Raw genomic sequence first — 17,521 nt, 5'->3', positions numbered from 1 at the left:
TCTAAGAAATACACCTTCTTCTGTACCAAATAAGTATTTTTAGATATTAGAAAATTTAGCAAAAAAACAAAAAACAAAAAAAAAAAAAAACTAATGTATTAAACTTTGCATTATATGATAAATAGATATTTGTAAATGACATTTACTTGTCATAGATGGTGGGCTGGCTTTCTACTGAGGAAATCCATGTGTGTTACAGATGTTTCAGAATCCCAGCAAATTCAAGGACAGTAACATCTGCTCTCAGCTCAGGATTTTTAATACATGTGTGCATACACCTAGGGGTCAGACAGTGCTCTCACTAATAAAATAAGGTTTTAGATATCACAAAAAAAAAAAAAAAACGCAGACCTAGCAAGTTAATATTCTTTTTACTGAGCGTTATCATAAAGAATATAATTTGGGATTTGTATGTCTGAAAACTCTAAAAAGTTTTTGGCAAAAAGTTTAGCCAAATGGTCCAAGGCCGAGAGTTGAAAGACAGTTTCTTCATCCTTGCGAAGCCAAAACACCTTCTTCACATATGATTAAAATTAAACTGGACCCGTACCTAGCCGCTCTCCAACAACTTCTAGTATAACAAAAGCTTAGACACACGATAAATATATATGTGACAAGCTTATGTGTGTCAAGGGGTGTAGAAAGCAGATTTGACGTCTTTTTCCCGTCTCAGCTAACTTCTAGTAGTTCCATTATTCAAAAGACAGGAAGACGCCCACCAATAAAATTTATACAAAGAACAATCATGAACCCACAGAAACAAAGTGCTCTCAAGAATTCTTTTTTTTTCAGCCTGGCTACAATAATAAATGAAGAGGTAATACAGTAACCATTGAGATAACCTGGTGACCTGGTCTGAAGGTAATCCAATTTGGTGATTACATGCATGGGCAGAACGTGTTGTGCAGTCTGGCAGCTCCACGGGGAAGGAATTTGTAGACTGCTAATTTTCAGCCAGGATTTGCCTAATAATAAGTATACTATTGTGTAGCCTGAAAGAAGCCGGATAAAAAGGGAGCACAAACCCTGAATAAAAGGGGTTTATTAGACAAATACACCAATATTAATATATTACAGGTCCCCTTACCATGAAAAAGATGAGGAAGGAATATGGGGACAGGATATGAGGTTAAAATAGGAGGATGGGATATGAGGACAAGAGTGTCATTGTTGCTTTTCCTCTCCCACAAGGTTTAGGTAGAAAGACCTGGCAATGTTGGGTACTCTGCTAGTAATAAAAATAATACTTAGAACCAGGGCTGTGGAGTCAGTAGATAAATGTATCGACTCCGCAATTTTTTGCACTTCCGACTCCCACTCCTCTGTATTAATATGCGAATCTATTAACGTTTAAACTAACAATCAGAGTTTACAAGTTTTTATAGCCTTAGCTGAATGACAGCAGTTTTTCCAATGGTTTACAGCTTCAGTCTTGAACTATTGACCCTCCACTCCCTTCTCTTATACAAGTGTCTCTAGTCCTGCAAAAAACATATTTACTTAATCCATTATCAGTGAGAGGCTAGGTTACCCATGGGTTCCCTGTAAAAGCAGAACACAACACTATGGAAAGTATAAGTATTGCCGCTCCTAATTGTGCGTTGTGTGCCATATAGTGAAGCACATGAAAAGCATGCTTCTTCACAGTCACTTAACATGTTCGTTTTGCGGTTACGTGAGGCACGGCATGCATTGGTCTTTATTCTTACAGTAGAGAAGTCATTAATTATAACTTTTAGTGAATTGGGACATTTAAACTTGTTTTTTTTTTATTACAATCTAAATTTAGTAGGAGTCGGATTCGGTGCATTGTTTGTCGACTCCGACTCCAGGTACCCAAAATTTCGTCCGACTCCTCGACTCAGACTCCACAGCACTGCTTAGAACCTTGGACACTATATAACAAACAAATACTCCAAAGCATTTTACCATCACTGCAAACTTTATTATTTTATATATTTTTTTATTATATTTATTCATATTTATATACAGAGCTTGAAACTGTTTTCATCCATTTACTCATAACTACATGCTACAGCAGCACAGTCTCCATGGCTACTAACCCATTGCCGGGACCAATGAACAAAGTTGTTTTTCATGCAAGTGCAGAATCAGAGAAAAGTTATAACACAATGGAGGAGATTCATCAAAACTTGTTCTGAGGAAAAAGTTGCCCATAACAACCAATCAGATTGCTGCCTTTATTTCTCACAGGCCTCTTTAAAAATGAAAGAAGCAATCTGATTGGTTGCTATGGGCAACTGGTTGACTTTTCCTCAGCCCAGGTTTTGATGAATCTCCCCCAATGTCTGTATGCTGTGCCCTACGGAAACCCAGTACTAGAAGTAGTTTATAGGACATAAGGTAGCAGACAGGTTCCCTTTAATATGGCTCTGAGATGGACAGTCCATATTCTGATAACACTAATATTTTATTTGCTTGTTAAGTTCAGGACACATATAATGGTGTCTACGGCCCTTATTTGGCTGTGGGATTGTCTTTCTGCCAATGATATCTATTTCAAAGGGTTACAAGATGTATTAAAATCTTGCAGCGTCCATTACCCATGCTGTAATTCTGCTTACTTAGACATAATTTGGTGTGACTGACAGCCCAGTTAATCGCATCTGCTGACACCTGAGTAGGCGTCATAGGAGAGTAAGGCTGGGTTCACACTACGTTTTGTAACTACCGTTCCCGTATACGGATGGGAGGGGGGTGGGGCTTAATCACAGCGCCCGCACTCAGCCGTATACGGGAACCGTATTTAATGCATGTCTATGAGCCGACCGGAGTGAACAGCAGCCTCCGGTCGGCTGCGTTTTCGGCCGTATGCGGTTTCCCGACCGCAGGCAAAAACGTGGTCGACCGCGTTTTTTGCCTACGGTTGGGAAACCGCATACGGCCGAAAAAGCAGCCGACCGGAGGCTGCGGTTCACTCCGGTCGGCTCATAGACATGCATTAAATACGGTTCCTCTATACGGCTGAGTGCTGGCGCCGCGATTAAGCCCCGCCCCCTCCTCCCAGCCGTATACGGGAACCGTAGTTACAAAACCTAGTGTGAACCTAGCCTAAGATGGCGTGATTACAACATGGTGCACGGTGACAAGTTTGGGAAGCCACACGCCCCGATCATTAGTTGATCATCATTTACATAAAGCACAGGACATTTTTTATAACAGTTTTCTAACCTTTCCTAGTTGGCCATGAGGACATCCAGTCATGGTATGAAACCTAAACAATAATGGGCCTCATTTACTTTGGGCCTCATTTAAGAGTGTCGGGTTTTTACTACCGGGAAATGTTGTTTCAGACTTGCAGGATTCCACCTTATTTACTATGGGAATTCACAGATTTACAAGTCGGGAACATTTTCTGACCAGCTTTTTCTAGGTGGAATTCTCCAGCCATTTATCCACAGGATTTTCTGTGAATTCAATAGTGAATAGGTCAGGTTGTGAAACCACACCCCTTTTCGGGCCAGTAACACCCCCTTTGTGGCAGACCATGCCCCTATTTCGGCTTTTCACAGTGCAATGTCGGGTTTGTCATATTTTCCTGGTGCACACTGTCGCAGAAATGTTACAGACACTCTGCGCCAAAATAACCCAAAAAAACTGGTGGGTTTCAGCTCAGTAAATGAGGCCCAATATATTGCTATTGGTTATATGGGGTAAAACCTGGTGACAGCTTCCCTATAAAGTTTTTTTTTACACTTGAAGGATGGACAGTTTTTTTCTTTTTAATTTTCCCTTAAAATTTTAAATGATCAAAAGCAAGAGTGGAGTTTAACTTTATACTATTCATCATATGTGGTTTTAAAAGCTGACCACTTAAAGAGGCACTGTCATTCTGAAAAACTTTTTATATTTTGTAGCACTACTGATCAAATAACTTCTTAAATATACATTTATAAAAAAAAAAGGAATGTTTACTAAAAAAAAAAAAAAATCAAAAATAGCCGCCACTAGGGGTCATCTGTCTTTATGTAAACAGACTACTCTGTATTTTGAAGCATACTGGATACCGGCCGTAAAGTGTGTTGGTATCCAGTATAGGAGATCACCATTGCACCACTACAGCCTTCAGATGTTCCTAAACTACCATAATTTCTGGTGTATAAGACGGCTTTTTAACCAAGGAATATTTCTCAAAAGTCGGGGGTTGCCTTATACGCCGGGTGTCGTCTTATAGGGCGGGTGCTGCAGTCAGCCGGGACGCCCGGGGTATGGATAGCGATAGAGCCAGTGGTGGATCCAAAAGATCTTTTTGGGACATTAGGATGTCCCGGTTACCTTTCTGCGGCCCCACGTTAACTTTAAAAATGCAGGGGCCACCGGGAGGTTGCGCACGAGGTACGTCACTGACGTCCCCTGCATGTGCCTATAGAAACAGAGCAGAGCTGAGCGGGGCAGCAAGGAGGAGGACGCGCACATGGTAAGTTACCAGCGGAACATCATCTTCGGTGCTCCAACCACCGCTCCTCCAGTCCCGGGACCTACTGCTATGGCCCCTGACCAGAGGAGTGGTGGTCAGAGCAATGAAGTGGGGCAGTACACAAGCATACAGCCTCCAGCCATACACTGAATATGGCTGAAGGCTGTATGTCTGTGGGGGGCCACTGCCTACGAAATGTGGGGGGAACTATACTGCCAACCTAATGTGGGGGGAACTATACTGCCAACCTAATGTGGGGGGAACTATACTGCCAACCTAATGTGGGGGGGGGGGAACTATACTGCCAACCTAATGTGGGCAGGGGGGGAACTATACTGCCAACCTAATGTGGGGGGGGAATATACTGCCAACCTAATGTGGGGGGGGGGGGACTGCCCACCTAATGTGGGGACAACTGTGCTGACAACCTAATGTGGGGGCAACTATGCTGACAACCTAATGTGGGGGCAACTATGCTGACAACCTAATGTGGGGGGAACTATGCTGACAACCTAATGTGGGGGGAACTATGCTGACAACCTAGTGTGGGGGAACTATGATGCTTACTTAAAGGGATACTCCACTGCCCCAGTGTTTGGAACATTTTGTTCCGAACTCTGGGTGCGGGCTGCGGGGGTTGTGACATCACAGCCATGCCCCTTGTGACATCATGCCATGCCCCCTCAATGCAAATCTATAGGAGGGGGCGTGTCGACCACCGCACGATACTCTGATAGTGCCCTTCCCAAGACTAGACTCTGGATCTGCCCCTGGATAGAGCGGCGATGTGCCCAGAAAAACATGCATCTTTCACCTGTCCGGCCCGCCCTTGTATGTATGTATCCTATTACCGTACCTCTTTCTCTGCCTCTCAGATCTAGCTCCTGAGGACTGCAGTGAAGAGGCGCAGGCGCACATGTGCGAGATCTGAGGCAGCGCAGGTGAGAATGTGGCGCAGGTGCGAGATCTGAGAGTCGGCGCAGGCGCGCATGTGCGTGAACTGTGAGGCACAGAAGGAGGTATGGTAATGGGATACAAGAGCGGCGTATGTGCGAGATCTGAGAGGCAGAGAAGGAGGTACAGTATATATGGCTAGCATATACCAAACTATATTTTAACTGGAAAAGTTGGGGGTCATCTTATATGCCGGAAAAAACGGTATAACTCCCATAATGGGAGTTGTAGTTTTAAAACAGCTGGGGATAAAATCTTTGTAAAACTCTGTTTTAGAGCTGTGTATTCTCCAGCTGTGTGCATCCAGCTCTTGCAAAACTACAGACTAAGGATGTGTGGGCATGCTGGGCAACAGCTAAAGGCAACACTGCTCTAACATAGTAACATAGTTAATAAGGTTGAAAAAAGACCAGAGTCCATCAAGTTCAACCTATATCCCTAATGAGTCCCTACTGAGTTGATCCAGAGGAAGGCAAAAAACCCTCATACTAGAGGTAAAAATTCCTTCCTGACTCCAAATATGGCATCAGAATAAATCCCTGGATGAACGTCCTGTCCCTATAAATCTAGTATACATAACCAGCATTGTTATTACTCTCCAAAAATGCATCCAGACCCCTTTTGAATTCTTTTACACTCTAACACAGTGCTTTACAAACATTGCAGCTCCAGCTGTTACAAAACTACAACTCTCAGCATGCTTAAACAGCCAAAGCTTTCTCTGACTCCTGAATGATAAAGAAGCTGATCAGACATTCAGGAGTCTGTGAAAGTTGAATGACACACAGTGACAATGTTGATTAGCATCCAGCTTTAACAGATGACGTATGTATAAAAATGACTGTGCAGCGATTTGCAGACTGCCAGGCTGCTCCCAGACTCAGCGCAGATGAGTCATAGTGAGGGAGAGAGATGGACACGCCCCTACCATAAGGCAAGAACACAAAGCAAGTGAGCAACATATAAATGCTATTTGTTAGGGATATATAGGTCCTAGACACATAAAAATGATATGTACATGATTAGGATTAGGTACTGAGTAACATATCCCTTTTTTTCCTTTTCTTCACTATGACAGGTACACTTTAAGTCATTTGTGACAATAAAATAAGATTACAAAAGAAAAAAAAAAAACTATTACAAAAAATGTGAATGCTTTCCCCCCCCCCCCCCCCCCCTCTTAACTAGAAGATACTTTTGCAAATAGACTACTACCCAGAACTATGCAGCACTGTATGGTCCATGGTAAAGGGTCTGGCTCCCTTACCCAGCTTCCATCCTGCAGTACAATACTAGTTCTGGAATTCAGACACTTTCTAAACCAACTAAAATGACATGTAGACAACCCACTTCAGGATAAACCGACCCGATTAAAGAAATTACAGGCATTACTGAAATAACTGTTTACATTATTAAAGGTAGGAAATTGCACTCAAAACAGGTCACTCAAATTGCTAACATCTGTATTTAGATCGGTCTTGAAAAACTGGTACTATGTCTACTCCTTAATTCAACTGCCAGTAATCCTCAGCAAATAATAGTAAGAGGGAGGGTGGTAAATTGTTGTACATTTCCCAAAAATATTAATGTTGTAAACATTTTTTTTCAAGTGATGCAAATTCTGGCAATGCAAAAAAATAGTTCTTATGCACTATGTTAGGTTTTGTTCACACGCTTAGATTTTAAGGTTTTGCAGGCAAACTCTCCAATGAAATTTGAAGAGACAACTGAACCGCAGGCAGGACACCCAGCAAACAGGCATGTCTCTCCACACTCAATGTCTGATAGGGGTTTTCCCATTACATTAAGTTATTGTCTATCTACAGGATGGATAAGATGGAAAAACACCTTAGAGGCTAAGTTTCCACTTTTTCCCCCCAAAAATGCCAATAACATTTTCTGTGAAAAAATGCTGCGGCCAGATGTTAGCTGTAAATCAATGTGAAAATGCAAAATGCAATATCCACTTGGCGTTTCCTTGCCACAGTATGTTGAGAACATTGATGTTTTGGGGGCTTTTTTTAATTATTTTTTTTTACTTTTAGTTTTAGCTATCTAAAAAATGGTTACTAAAACAAAATAAAGTGCTCTGTGGTGTTATACCGTTAGAAATAATGTAAGGGTAAGTAAGGTAGCGCTTACCCCATTAAGTTACACTCCACGGAACAAAGTGTGAGATCAAGGTGTCTGCAGCCACTCTACTTCTAATAAAATCCATTGTATAAAAACTTCCTCCAAACCTGCGATGGGAGTAAGAGGGCGCTGGACACACAGCAAATGGAAAGGAATCCATTTATTCACCCATGATGCAACGCGTTTCACAGTAAGACTGCTTCTTCATGCCTGAAACACGTTGCATCTTGGGTGAATTAACGGATTCCTTTCCTTTTGCTGTGTGTCCAGCGCCCTCTTACTCCTGTCGCAGGTTTGGAGGAAGTTTTTACATTGTAAAAAAGGGATGAGCATAGCTTTTTTTGTTTAATTTCGTGGGGTAACATTTAAAAAAAAAAATAATAATAATAATTATACAGTAGGGATACATGAATTTGTAGGGAACAAATTTTATAATTTTTATAATGATTTTTTTAAATTAAAGCAGAGAACAATTATTGGGAGCGGGGCAGGGGATAAATAGTGGCCGATAATATAAAAAATTGGGAAAATGTCTTCTTTTTTAATAAGTAATTTTGTGTAATTATTGTATTTTTATGTGTAATGTATGCGTTTTATTGACTAACTTTTTCTTTTAGGTGCTTTTAATTTCCCTCAGCGCTGCGCTATTTCCATGATGGGAGTAGAAGTCCAGCTGCTGAGGAATCAATGGCAGTGGGTCTCACTCCTGAGGGGAAGTGGGCAGCATGCCGCTCCGCTCTTTTGCCGGCCATGGACGCTGAAAACCTTGGGTCCCTACTAGTAAATTCATATTTCCCAGTCCAAAGCCCTTCTTGGTTGCCTTTAATTGACCAATTAGCGCTTGTGGTGGGAAATATGAATTTACAGCTCTGTAAGTTCATATATTGGCCGCCAGAAGCCCTCATTGGTCTATCAGTGGTGACCAATGATAGCAGCCAGCAGGCAATATGAATTTACAAGTGGGCGTATACTTTACACACAGTGTCCTGCGCTCCCTCCAGCCACCCCTACAGAGCTGCCGCTCGCCGCCGCTCGCTGCCGCCAGCATGTCCTGACACTGAGGACATGCTGGGAAATGTAGTCTCGTCTATATTTAGCGGGGAGCGATGTATAGGCGAGCGGGGCTGAGGGCCTCAATAATAATAATAATAATGTGCTAAATACAGATTTTTTATAAAATTCTGGAAGAAAATTAAAACATATCTACAACTGTGTATGATGTGGGATCAGCGATATCCACGGACAGTTATCAAACACGTACATCGTGCTGCTTGACAACTGTCGCCGGTCCCTATTTTTAGCAATTATTAAGCACCTCAGCCCCACTAGCCGCTGCATCACTCCCTGCTAAATATAGACAAGACTACAACTCCCAGCATGTCCTCTGACAGTGGCAGCTCTGTAGGGGCGGGCAGCTGGAGGGGGCGCAGGATACTGTGTCCTGTCTGTAGGTAGCTGGGAGCGATGCAGAGGCGAGCAGGGGCTGACAGTGGCAGCTCTGTAGGGGCGGGCAGCTGGAGGGGGCGCAGGATACTGTGTCCTGTCTGTAGGTAGCTGGGAGCGATGCAGAGGCGAGCAGGGGCTGACAGTGGCAGCTCTGTAGGGGCGGGCAGCTGGAGGGGGCGCAGGATACTGTGTCCTGTCTGTAGGTAGCTGGGAGCGATGCAGAGGCGAGCAGGGGCTGACAGTGGCAGCTCTGTAGGGGCGGGCAGCTGGAGGGGGCGCAGGATACTGTGTCCTGTCTGTAGGTAGCGCAGAGCGATCCAGAGGCGAGCAGGTAATAGGGGCTGATTGCCACGGTGACAGCGACGGCTCTGTAGGGTCGGGCGGCTGGAGAGAGTGCAGGATACTGTGTGTAAAGTATATGGCCACTTGTAAATTCATATTGCCCACTGGCTGCCCTCATTGGTCAATTAAATGCAACCAATGAGGGCTCTGGACCGGGAAATATGAATTTACTAGTAGGGACCCGAGGTTTTCAGTAGCCCCAGCTGGCAGGGGAGTGGAGCGGCATGCCACCCGCTTTCCAAACTTTCAAGTTATCATGGCAGCTGGTTTCAGGAGTGAGACCCGGTGCCATCGATCCCTCAGCAGCTGGACTACTACTCCCATCATGGGACAAAGGCTGTTCCATGATGGAAATTTGAAGGGAAATTCAAAGTACCTAGAAGAAATTACACATAAAAATACATTACACAACATTAATTCTTAAATTACACATTAAAAAACCTTACATTTTGACTATTTTTATATTAATCGGCCGCTATTAATCCCCTTGCCCGCTCTTGAAAAAGAATTTTGTTATAAAAATTATAAAATTCGTTCCCTACAAAATTCCTACTGTATAATTTTTTTACATTTTTATTTAATGGTACCCTACAAAATTCCTAAAAGACGCCAACAGGGTAACACTGACAAAGGGGGCAAAAATGCAATTTCCACAAAAAGGGAAAAACATCCCCAAAAAAGTGAAGTTTTTGTGGTGTTTTTTTACCTAAAAAAATGCCAGAGAAAAAAACAAGTGGAAACCTAGGCTAAAGAGAACCTGTGGCCAATCAAAAAAAATTTACTTTGATATCACTATAGAGTCAGGGGTGTTCTGATTCCAACAGTGATTTAATATCATGCTACACCCAACCCGAATTTATTAGATAGGGGTTTAACTAGTTGGTTGACTATCTGTACTTTTTCACTATATAGTCAGATGACTAGGAACTTTTTAGCAGTTGGGGTTAATAATGGGCTTGGGGGGTTTGATGGTTAGAAGATAAATAGTCACACCCCTGGACACGATTCTGGCCCCCTTCACTGCCTAATCAAACCCGCTTCTCAGCCAAGTGTCAAGGAGGAGGGGCAGGGAGGCAAGGGCAAGCCAGAAGGCATTGTGTATGTCGCTCTTAGCAGCAAATACAGATTACAAATTCCCTTTAAATAGGATCCCCATTTAAATTTGTCTATATAAGCAACTGCATCACACAAATGAACAAGGGATATTATCAGAGATTAGTTTGGGGGAAGATCAGAAACAATATGAGAAAAATATATTTTACTGAAAGGGCAGTAGATGCTCGCAACAAACCTCCAGCAGATGTGGTTGGTAAAGATACAGTATGTGAATGTAGGCATGTCTGGGATAAACATGTCTATCCTAAGATAAAAATGAAATAATAAAAGGGCTGACTAGATGGACCATGGGGTCTGTTTTTCCAGTTGGCAATCTCCTATGTTTCTATTTTTAAATTTTTTGCATTTATTTATGTATTTTTCATATTTATTTTTTCTATGCATATTGAAAAGCTAAAAACAAAACAATACTGTAGGAGCTGCCTCCCAAATAAATGTATGAACTGTCTAACTTACATTTGTATTCTTAATAGCTGTTCCTGTAAATAAATTCTGCTGAGCCCGTCAGAAGTCAGGTTACACCCTTGTGCACTTAGAGCACTAAAAAGCTTTATCATGATTTGTTTTAATACAATGAACAGGTTGGAATAGAAAAGTTAAATAAAGATGCCAAAAATTTGAATGACGCTATACTTTCTGACTATACAGTTTTATGTTAACTAAATGGATAAGAGGATTATGGTAGGCATATTGATCCTGATCCTATAGACAGATTTAATAATTCTGCTGTATAGAGGAGAGGCAACAAGCCATATGGAAGACAGCGGCTCCACTGTATAGACCCAAGACTCCCTAATAGACAATTTAAAAATTGAGTCGTTCTTTGTAAATTTATTCCACAGTCCCACAACAGCTGTTCCAGATTCAGCATCTCCAGCTGCTTATTTTGTACAATTGCAAACAAGATAAGAAATGAGACAGCGCTATGTTTAGTGTAACAATCTTACGTCAACCGTTCCCTTTGTATTACCCTTTTTGCAGCACGTTATGTATCATAAACAGACTTAAGACAGCTGTTGTAACCAGTATCCCATACAGATCACAAAACGATCTGCTACTAACGTCACCACATGTAAACACCCAGTCTGTCTAGTATTGGTAGCGCCAGGTCAGCAGAAAGACAGAGACCTAACAGGAGAGAATGTAGCCCATGCTGGGCAATGTATTATGCTGCCAACACAGACCCTGCAATCGTTTGATAGTATTAGTCTTGCCCAAGGGGATCTGCTAGTACCTCATATTTGTCACAGTGCCTAAGGGGAACCTGAGCTACCCTCAGATGGAACAGCATTACACAATTGCTTTATGTCCTTAAAGGGGTAGACCTATTGTTTAAAGGGGTACTCCCGTGGAAAACTTTTTTTTTTGTAATCAACTGGTGCCAGAAAGTACTTATTAGCTGCTGAATACTACAGAGGAAATGGTTTTCTTTTTGGAACACAGAGCTCTCTGCTGACATGACCAAAGTGATCTCTGCTGACATCTATGTCCATTTTAAGAACTGTGCAGAGTAGGAGAAAAGCCCCATAGCAAACATATTCTGCTCTGGACAGTTCCTAAAATGGACAGAGATGTCAGCAGATAGAACTGTGTTCCAAAAAGAAAACCATTTAGTATTCAGCAGCTAATAAGTACTGGAAGGATTAAGGTTTTTTTTTTTTTATAAAAGTAATTTACAAATCTGTTTAACTTTTCGGCACCAGTTGATTTAAAAAAAAAAAAAGTTTTCCACGGGAGTACCCCTTTAATGTTTTGGCTTATTGTCAGGATATGTCATAATATTACAGTCTTGGGGGGTGCAACTTCTGGGACCCAATAGTATAGAGAACAAAGGGACAGAGATTGCTTCAGAATTTCACCTCTCTGACCAGACACTTTGAAGGGAATAGTTAGAGCAAGAACAATGGCAGTCAAGTAAGGCTGGGTTCACATATGTCCGGCATCCAGCATTGGTGAACTCAGCCTAGATCTCGACGCAACTGATGCCACAACTGATGATAAGTTGTCATCAGTTATATAACATCCGGCGTTCATTGTTAGTGGACAGGGGAACGCAGCAAGCTGTGTTCCCCTGTCCAGTGCCCTCTGCCGTGTCTAACCATCCGGCATCAAAATTGAGACGTTGGATGATTGTGAACTGTCCCATTCAAATAAATGGGATCAGGGAAACTATGCTGGACAACTGATATGTGAACCCAGCCTAACACTACAGCCTCTTTATTTAGGTATCACGTTGGTCCTTACTGATCAGTAAGCAAGAGCATGTCATGCTGATATACAATCACAGACTTTAGCAGGCAACAATACATACTATTTGTATTGTAAACAAATATACAATAAACAATAATCTATAGTAAACAGTAACATAGTAAACAACAAATAAAAAACTAAATACTGCACGTAATTGTCTGTAGCTTAAAATATAAACATGCCCTTACAAGACTCTAATGGTATAGCCCATAATTTATTGTATCAGAGTAAAATGAAGTAAGAAAAATGTTAAAGGGGTACTCCGGCGCTTAGACATCTTATCCCCTATCCAAAGGATAGGGGATAAGATGCCTGATTGCGAGGGTCCCGCTGCTGGGGACCCCCGTGATCTTCCATGCCGCACTCCGTTACTGCGTGTTCGCTCCGAGACGGATTACTGGCGATCACGGGGACGGAGCATAGTGACATCACGGCTCCGCCCCGTGTGACATCATGCTCCGCCCTCCCAATGCAAGCCTATGGGACTTGCATATAGACTTGCATCGAGGGGCGGGGCATGATGACACACAGGGGCGGGGCAGTGACGTCACTATGCTCCGTCCTGGTGGTCGAGATGGACTCAGCCTGAGGAACTCCAGCGGTTCCGGAAGCCGCTAAAGGTGGGTGCTGCATGGTAGATCCTGGGGGTCTCCAGCGGCAGGATGACCGCGATCTAATAACTTATCCCCTATCCTTTGGATAGGGGATAAGATGTCTAGGGGCGGAGTACTGTTGCATGAACAAGGGGTTATCGGGCAGACCTTAGTACCTCCTGCCAGCCTTGGTAGATCTTACTATACCCACACAATCAAGGCTAGTGGGGTGGGGTAAAGCCACAGAGGACCACCCTGATGACTCATGGTTCATGTTAAGTATAACAAACTTTTTTTTCATACCTAAACCAAAACAAAAACAGTATAGTGGAATCAAGGGTTGCCTAAAGCAGCCCTTGGTAACCTATTGGGTTACATACTTTATGAGGTTCGGCTTTTAACTAGCTACATGACTTTGTAGTATGGTTACCTATACACTAATGGTTACCACTGCCATGGAATTCCAATTACGTTTCATCCTTTAGCATAGTAACAAAGGGGGGCATTTATGAAGGTTTGCTTATGTATTGCTTTTTTTTAGTAATTTTTTTTCTTAAATTTTTTTTTTGCTTATGTGCGACTTATTTATCAACAGGTTTCAGCCTGTTGATAAATCTCATTCACATAAGCAATTATTTATTTTTTTTTGCTTTGGAAGTGGCTTTTTCTGCTCCATGTCTGAGCTGGAGTAAATTTAGTAGGTTTTTTCATGTGATGCGACTTTTTGTGACTTTCGCACTTGATAAATCTCTGACCACTGCAAGTCAAAAATCACTTTTTGCTTTGGTTAGCAAGTTTTTTTTTTTTCTTTGCTTAGGGCACTGCACAATCAAAAAGTTACAAAAAATAGAGTAGTTGCACATGCAACTTTTCTGCGACAATTTTAAGCAAAAAAAAAAATAAAAAACTACTTAATGCTTTGATAAATGTCCCCCAAAGCTTTTGGCACTTCTGGCCAACAACCAACGTCTATGACAATGTTTCTCAAGTGCAGTCCTCAAATACCACCAACAGGTCATGTTTTCAGGATTTCCTTAGTCTTTCACAGATGATATAATTGTGGTGATTCCTGACCAGAATTATATCACCTGTGAAAGACTAAGAAAATCCTGAAAACATGACCTATTGGGGGGACTTTATGACCGCGCTTGAGAAACACTGGTCTATGACCAACATTTCCAAGCAGAAGAGTTGCTTTGTACCTGAATGTTTGGATTTTGTCCGTTTACATCTGCCTTGGACAGGTCAGGAAAGTTTGGAAGATCCAAAAGGAATGAGCCCGGTCCATCTCTTTGTAAAGAGGAGTGTCCATTGGTCATAAGATGATGTTTGGGAAGAGACCGGCGTGTCGCCTGGTCCTCAAGATATTCTTGTCTCTCACCATGGTAGAATGGAAAGCTTGATTCTGAAGAGGACTCCCCATTCTGTAGAAGGAAAAGCATAAACTTCAAACTCAATGTTAGGTTATGAAAGCAATCTTTGCCGTAAAATTATGAATACTTACAATATAGAAATATATACAAATTACAAATGTCAATGGTGCTGGGTATTTGTGTTATATTAAAGTCTACTTTGTTGTTTCAAACATTGGAATTATGAACAATTTTTCAAACAATAGGGGAAATTTAGCGAAACCTGTGTAGAGGAAGAGTGGTGCAGTTGCCCATAGCAGCCAGATAGCTTCTTTAATTTTTAAAAAGGCCTGTGAAAAATGAAGGACGCAATCTGATTGGTTGCTTTGCACAACTTCGCCACTCTTTCTCTACACGTTTTGATAAATTTCCCACATTATGTACACTGAAAGACCACTTTTTCATAGACTAATATAACACATTAATACATAAAGAAAATGGAAGCTTTTTATACCTATTTTACAGTGTGAGAACATAGCCTTAAAGGGGTTGTGTGCTGCCCTTCCTTTCGGAGCTCCGCTCGCAGCGTCCGGAAGTTCATTACTCCGAACACTGTGTGCGGGCTTCCGTGTTCGCGGCCGCCCCCTCGTGACGTCACGCCCGGCCCCTCAACGAAAGTCTATGGGAAGGGGGCGAGACAGCGGTAATGAACTTCCGGACGCTGCGAGCGGAGCTCCGAAAGGCAGGGCAGCGCACAACCCCTTTAAGAATAAAAATGGTTGGTTTATAATCATGGAATCAAGGTGTATTTACATTCAAAGCTTTCACCAGTTCTGAGCTATTTACTCCAGTATAATGCTAGGATTCCACTTGTTTTTTTCCTCCGTTTTTTTCACAGAAAAAAAAACGCCAGTGCAGTTTCCTGCGTCTGGCGTTTTTGGCCCCTTTGGTGTTTTTTTCTAAATTTGTTGGGTACAAAAAAAATAATAAAAAAATAAAAGATGCAGTAGGGATGGGAAAGAATGTATTTAACCTGTTGGGGACCACAGGCATATGGGTACGCCCTTGCACCTTGGTCCCCCTGAGGGGTTATGAGTTAGGTGGCAGGGGTGCCACCCCTCCTATCCCTGCTATTGGTCGGTCAGAAGTGACCGACCAATAGCAGATTGGGGGTGGGGGGTTAAAATTCGGATTTTGAAAGTTCTGATTTTGAAATTCACTTGAAAAATTGGAAAGTTGCTGCTATACTTTGAAGCCCTCTAATGTCTTCAAAAATAAAAACATGTCAACTTTATGATGCCAATATCAAGATATTGTATATGTGAATCAATGTATATTTGGGATATCTATTTTCCTTACAAGCAGAAAGCTTCAGAGAGCTGCCGATTTTTCATTAAATTTTGGAAGAAATGATGCAAGTATCGATGAAAATTTACCACTAACATAAAGTAGTATATGTCAGGAAAAAACAATCTCAGAACAAATTCATAAGTACAAGCATCCCAGAGTTATTAATGCTTAAAGTGACAGTGGTCAGAATTGCAAAAAATGCTCCGGTCCTTAAGGTCAAAAAGGGCTCGGTCCCCAAGGGGTTTATGACATTTATATTTTTCTTATAACAAAATTTTAATTAATTTTTAATAAAGTGTGTGTGTTTCACTTTTTTTCCTCTATTATCTAATTTTTTACTACTACTTCCAGCATGGAACAGACTGTTCCATGATGGGAGTAGTAGTACCTGTACTAATAGACATAGCACCCCGGGTGTCAGTCGTGACACCCGATGCGATCGTCCATAATATAGCAGAGATTTGGATCGGCTCTATACAACGCTCGCATCTCTGCACTATACTCTGGCCAGTAATGTGAATAGAACGTCACTCATTCATATTTTCTGCCCAGAGTGGGGATTGGCCGGATGGTTGCAGCCAATCACAGCTCTCAGAGGGAAATATGAATGAGTGATGTTCTATTCACATCACTGGCCGGAGTACAGAGCAGAGATGCCGGCGCTGTATAGAGCCGCTCCACATCTCTGCAATAGATAGTATGATCGCAGCGGGTGTCAGGAGTGATACCCGCTGTGATCTGTCCTTAACTGCAGGTACTACTACTCCCATCATGGAGCACACTCTGCTCCATGTTGTGAGCTGTAGTACTTGCATTAATAGACAGATCGCAGCGAGTGTAACTTCTGACACCAGTTGCGATCTGTCTATTAATGCAGGTACTACAGCTCCCAGCATGGAGTAGAGTATGCTCCATGTTTGGAGCAGTAGTACCTGCAGTTAAGGAAAGATCACAGTGGATGTCACTCCTGACACGCAATGTGATCCTCCTGTATAATGTATAGATGCGGGCGGCCGCTCTTCTATGGTCTCCTTCACTGACGTATATATATACACACCTATTCATATTTCCTGCAGAGAGCTGTGATTGGCTGGAACCATCTGGCTAATCACAGCTCTCTGTGGGAAATATGAATAGGTGTGTGTGTATATATATATATATATATATATATATGTCAGTGCAGGGGACCATAGAAGAGCGGCTGGCTTGCAGCATCTATAAATTATACAGAAGGATCGCAACAGACCCGGGGCGATCTGACAATTAGTACAGGTACTACTACTCCCACCATGGAACAGTGTGCTCCATGCTGGGAGTAGTAGTACAACCTAAAAAATGTACAAAAATAAAGAATAAAAAGTGAAAAACACACACACACTACATTTTTATTATTGTTGGCTACATTTATAGTGCCCTGCCTGCCAACATAAATTGATCCCTGTTTAAAAATTCATAAAGATTTTGTTATAAAAAAGATACACTTCTTTAAATACAATTTTTTCCATTACTACTGTATCGTTTTAATTATTATAAAAAAATTTTATGGT

General features: G+C 41.9%; 1 protein-coding gene across 1 annotated transcript in view; it reads right to left on the bottom strand.

The window, feature by feature from the left end:
- The window catches only part of ISM1 (isthmin 1), a 78,725-nt gene that overhangs the window by 16,093 nt on the left and 45,111 nt on the right, over positions 1–17,521 (bottom strand). The window contains exon 2 of the mRNA XM_056567880.1: positions 14,475–14,696. Coding sequence (XP_056423855.1) covers positions 14,475–14,696 — 222 coding nt within the window. The remainder of the gene's footprint in view (positions 1–14,474; positions 14,697–17,521) is intronic.

The sequence above is a fragment of the Hyla sarda genome, chromosome 3, assembly GCF_029499605.1.
Source record: "Hyla sarda isolate aHylSar1 chromosome 3, aHylSar1.hap1, whole genome shotgun sequence".
In the NCBI taxonomy this organism is placed as follows: Eukaryota; Metazoa; Chordata; class Amphibia; order Anura; family Hylidae; genus Hyla; species Hyla sarda.
The sequence above is the reverse complement of the archived record's forward strand: the minus strand, read 5'-3'. Positions and strand labels throughout refer to the sequence as shown.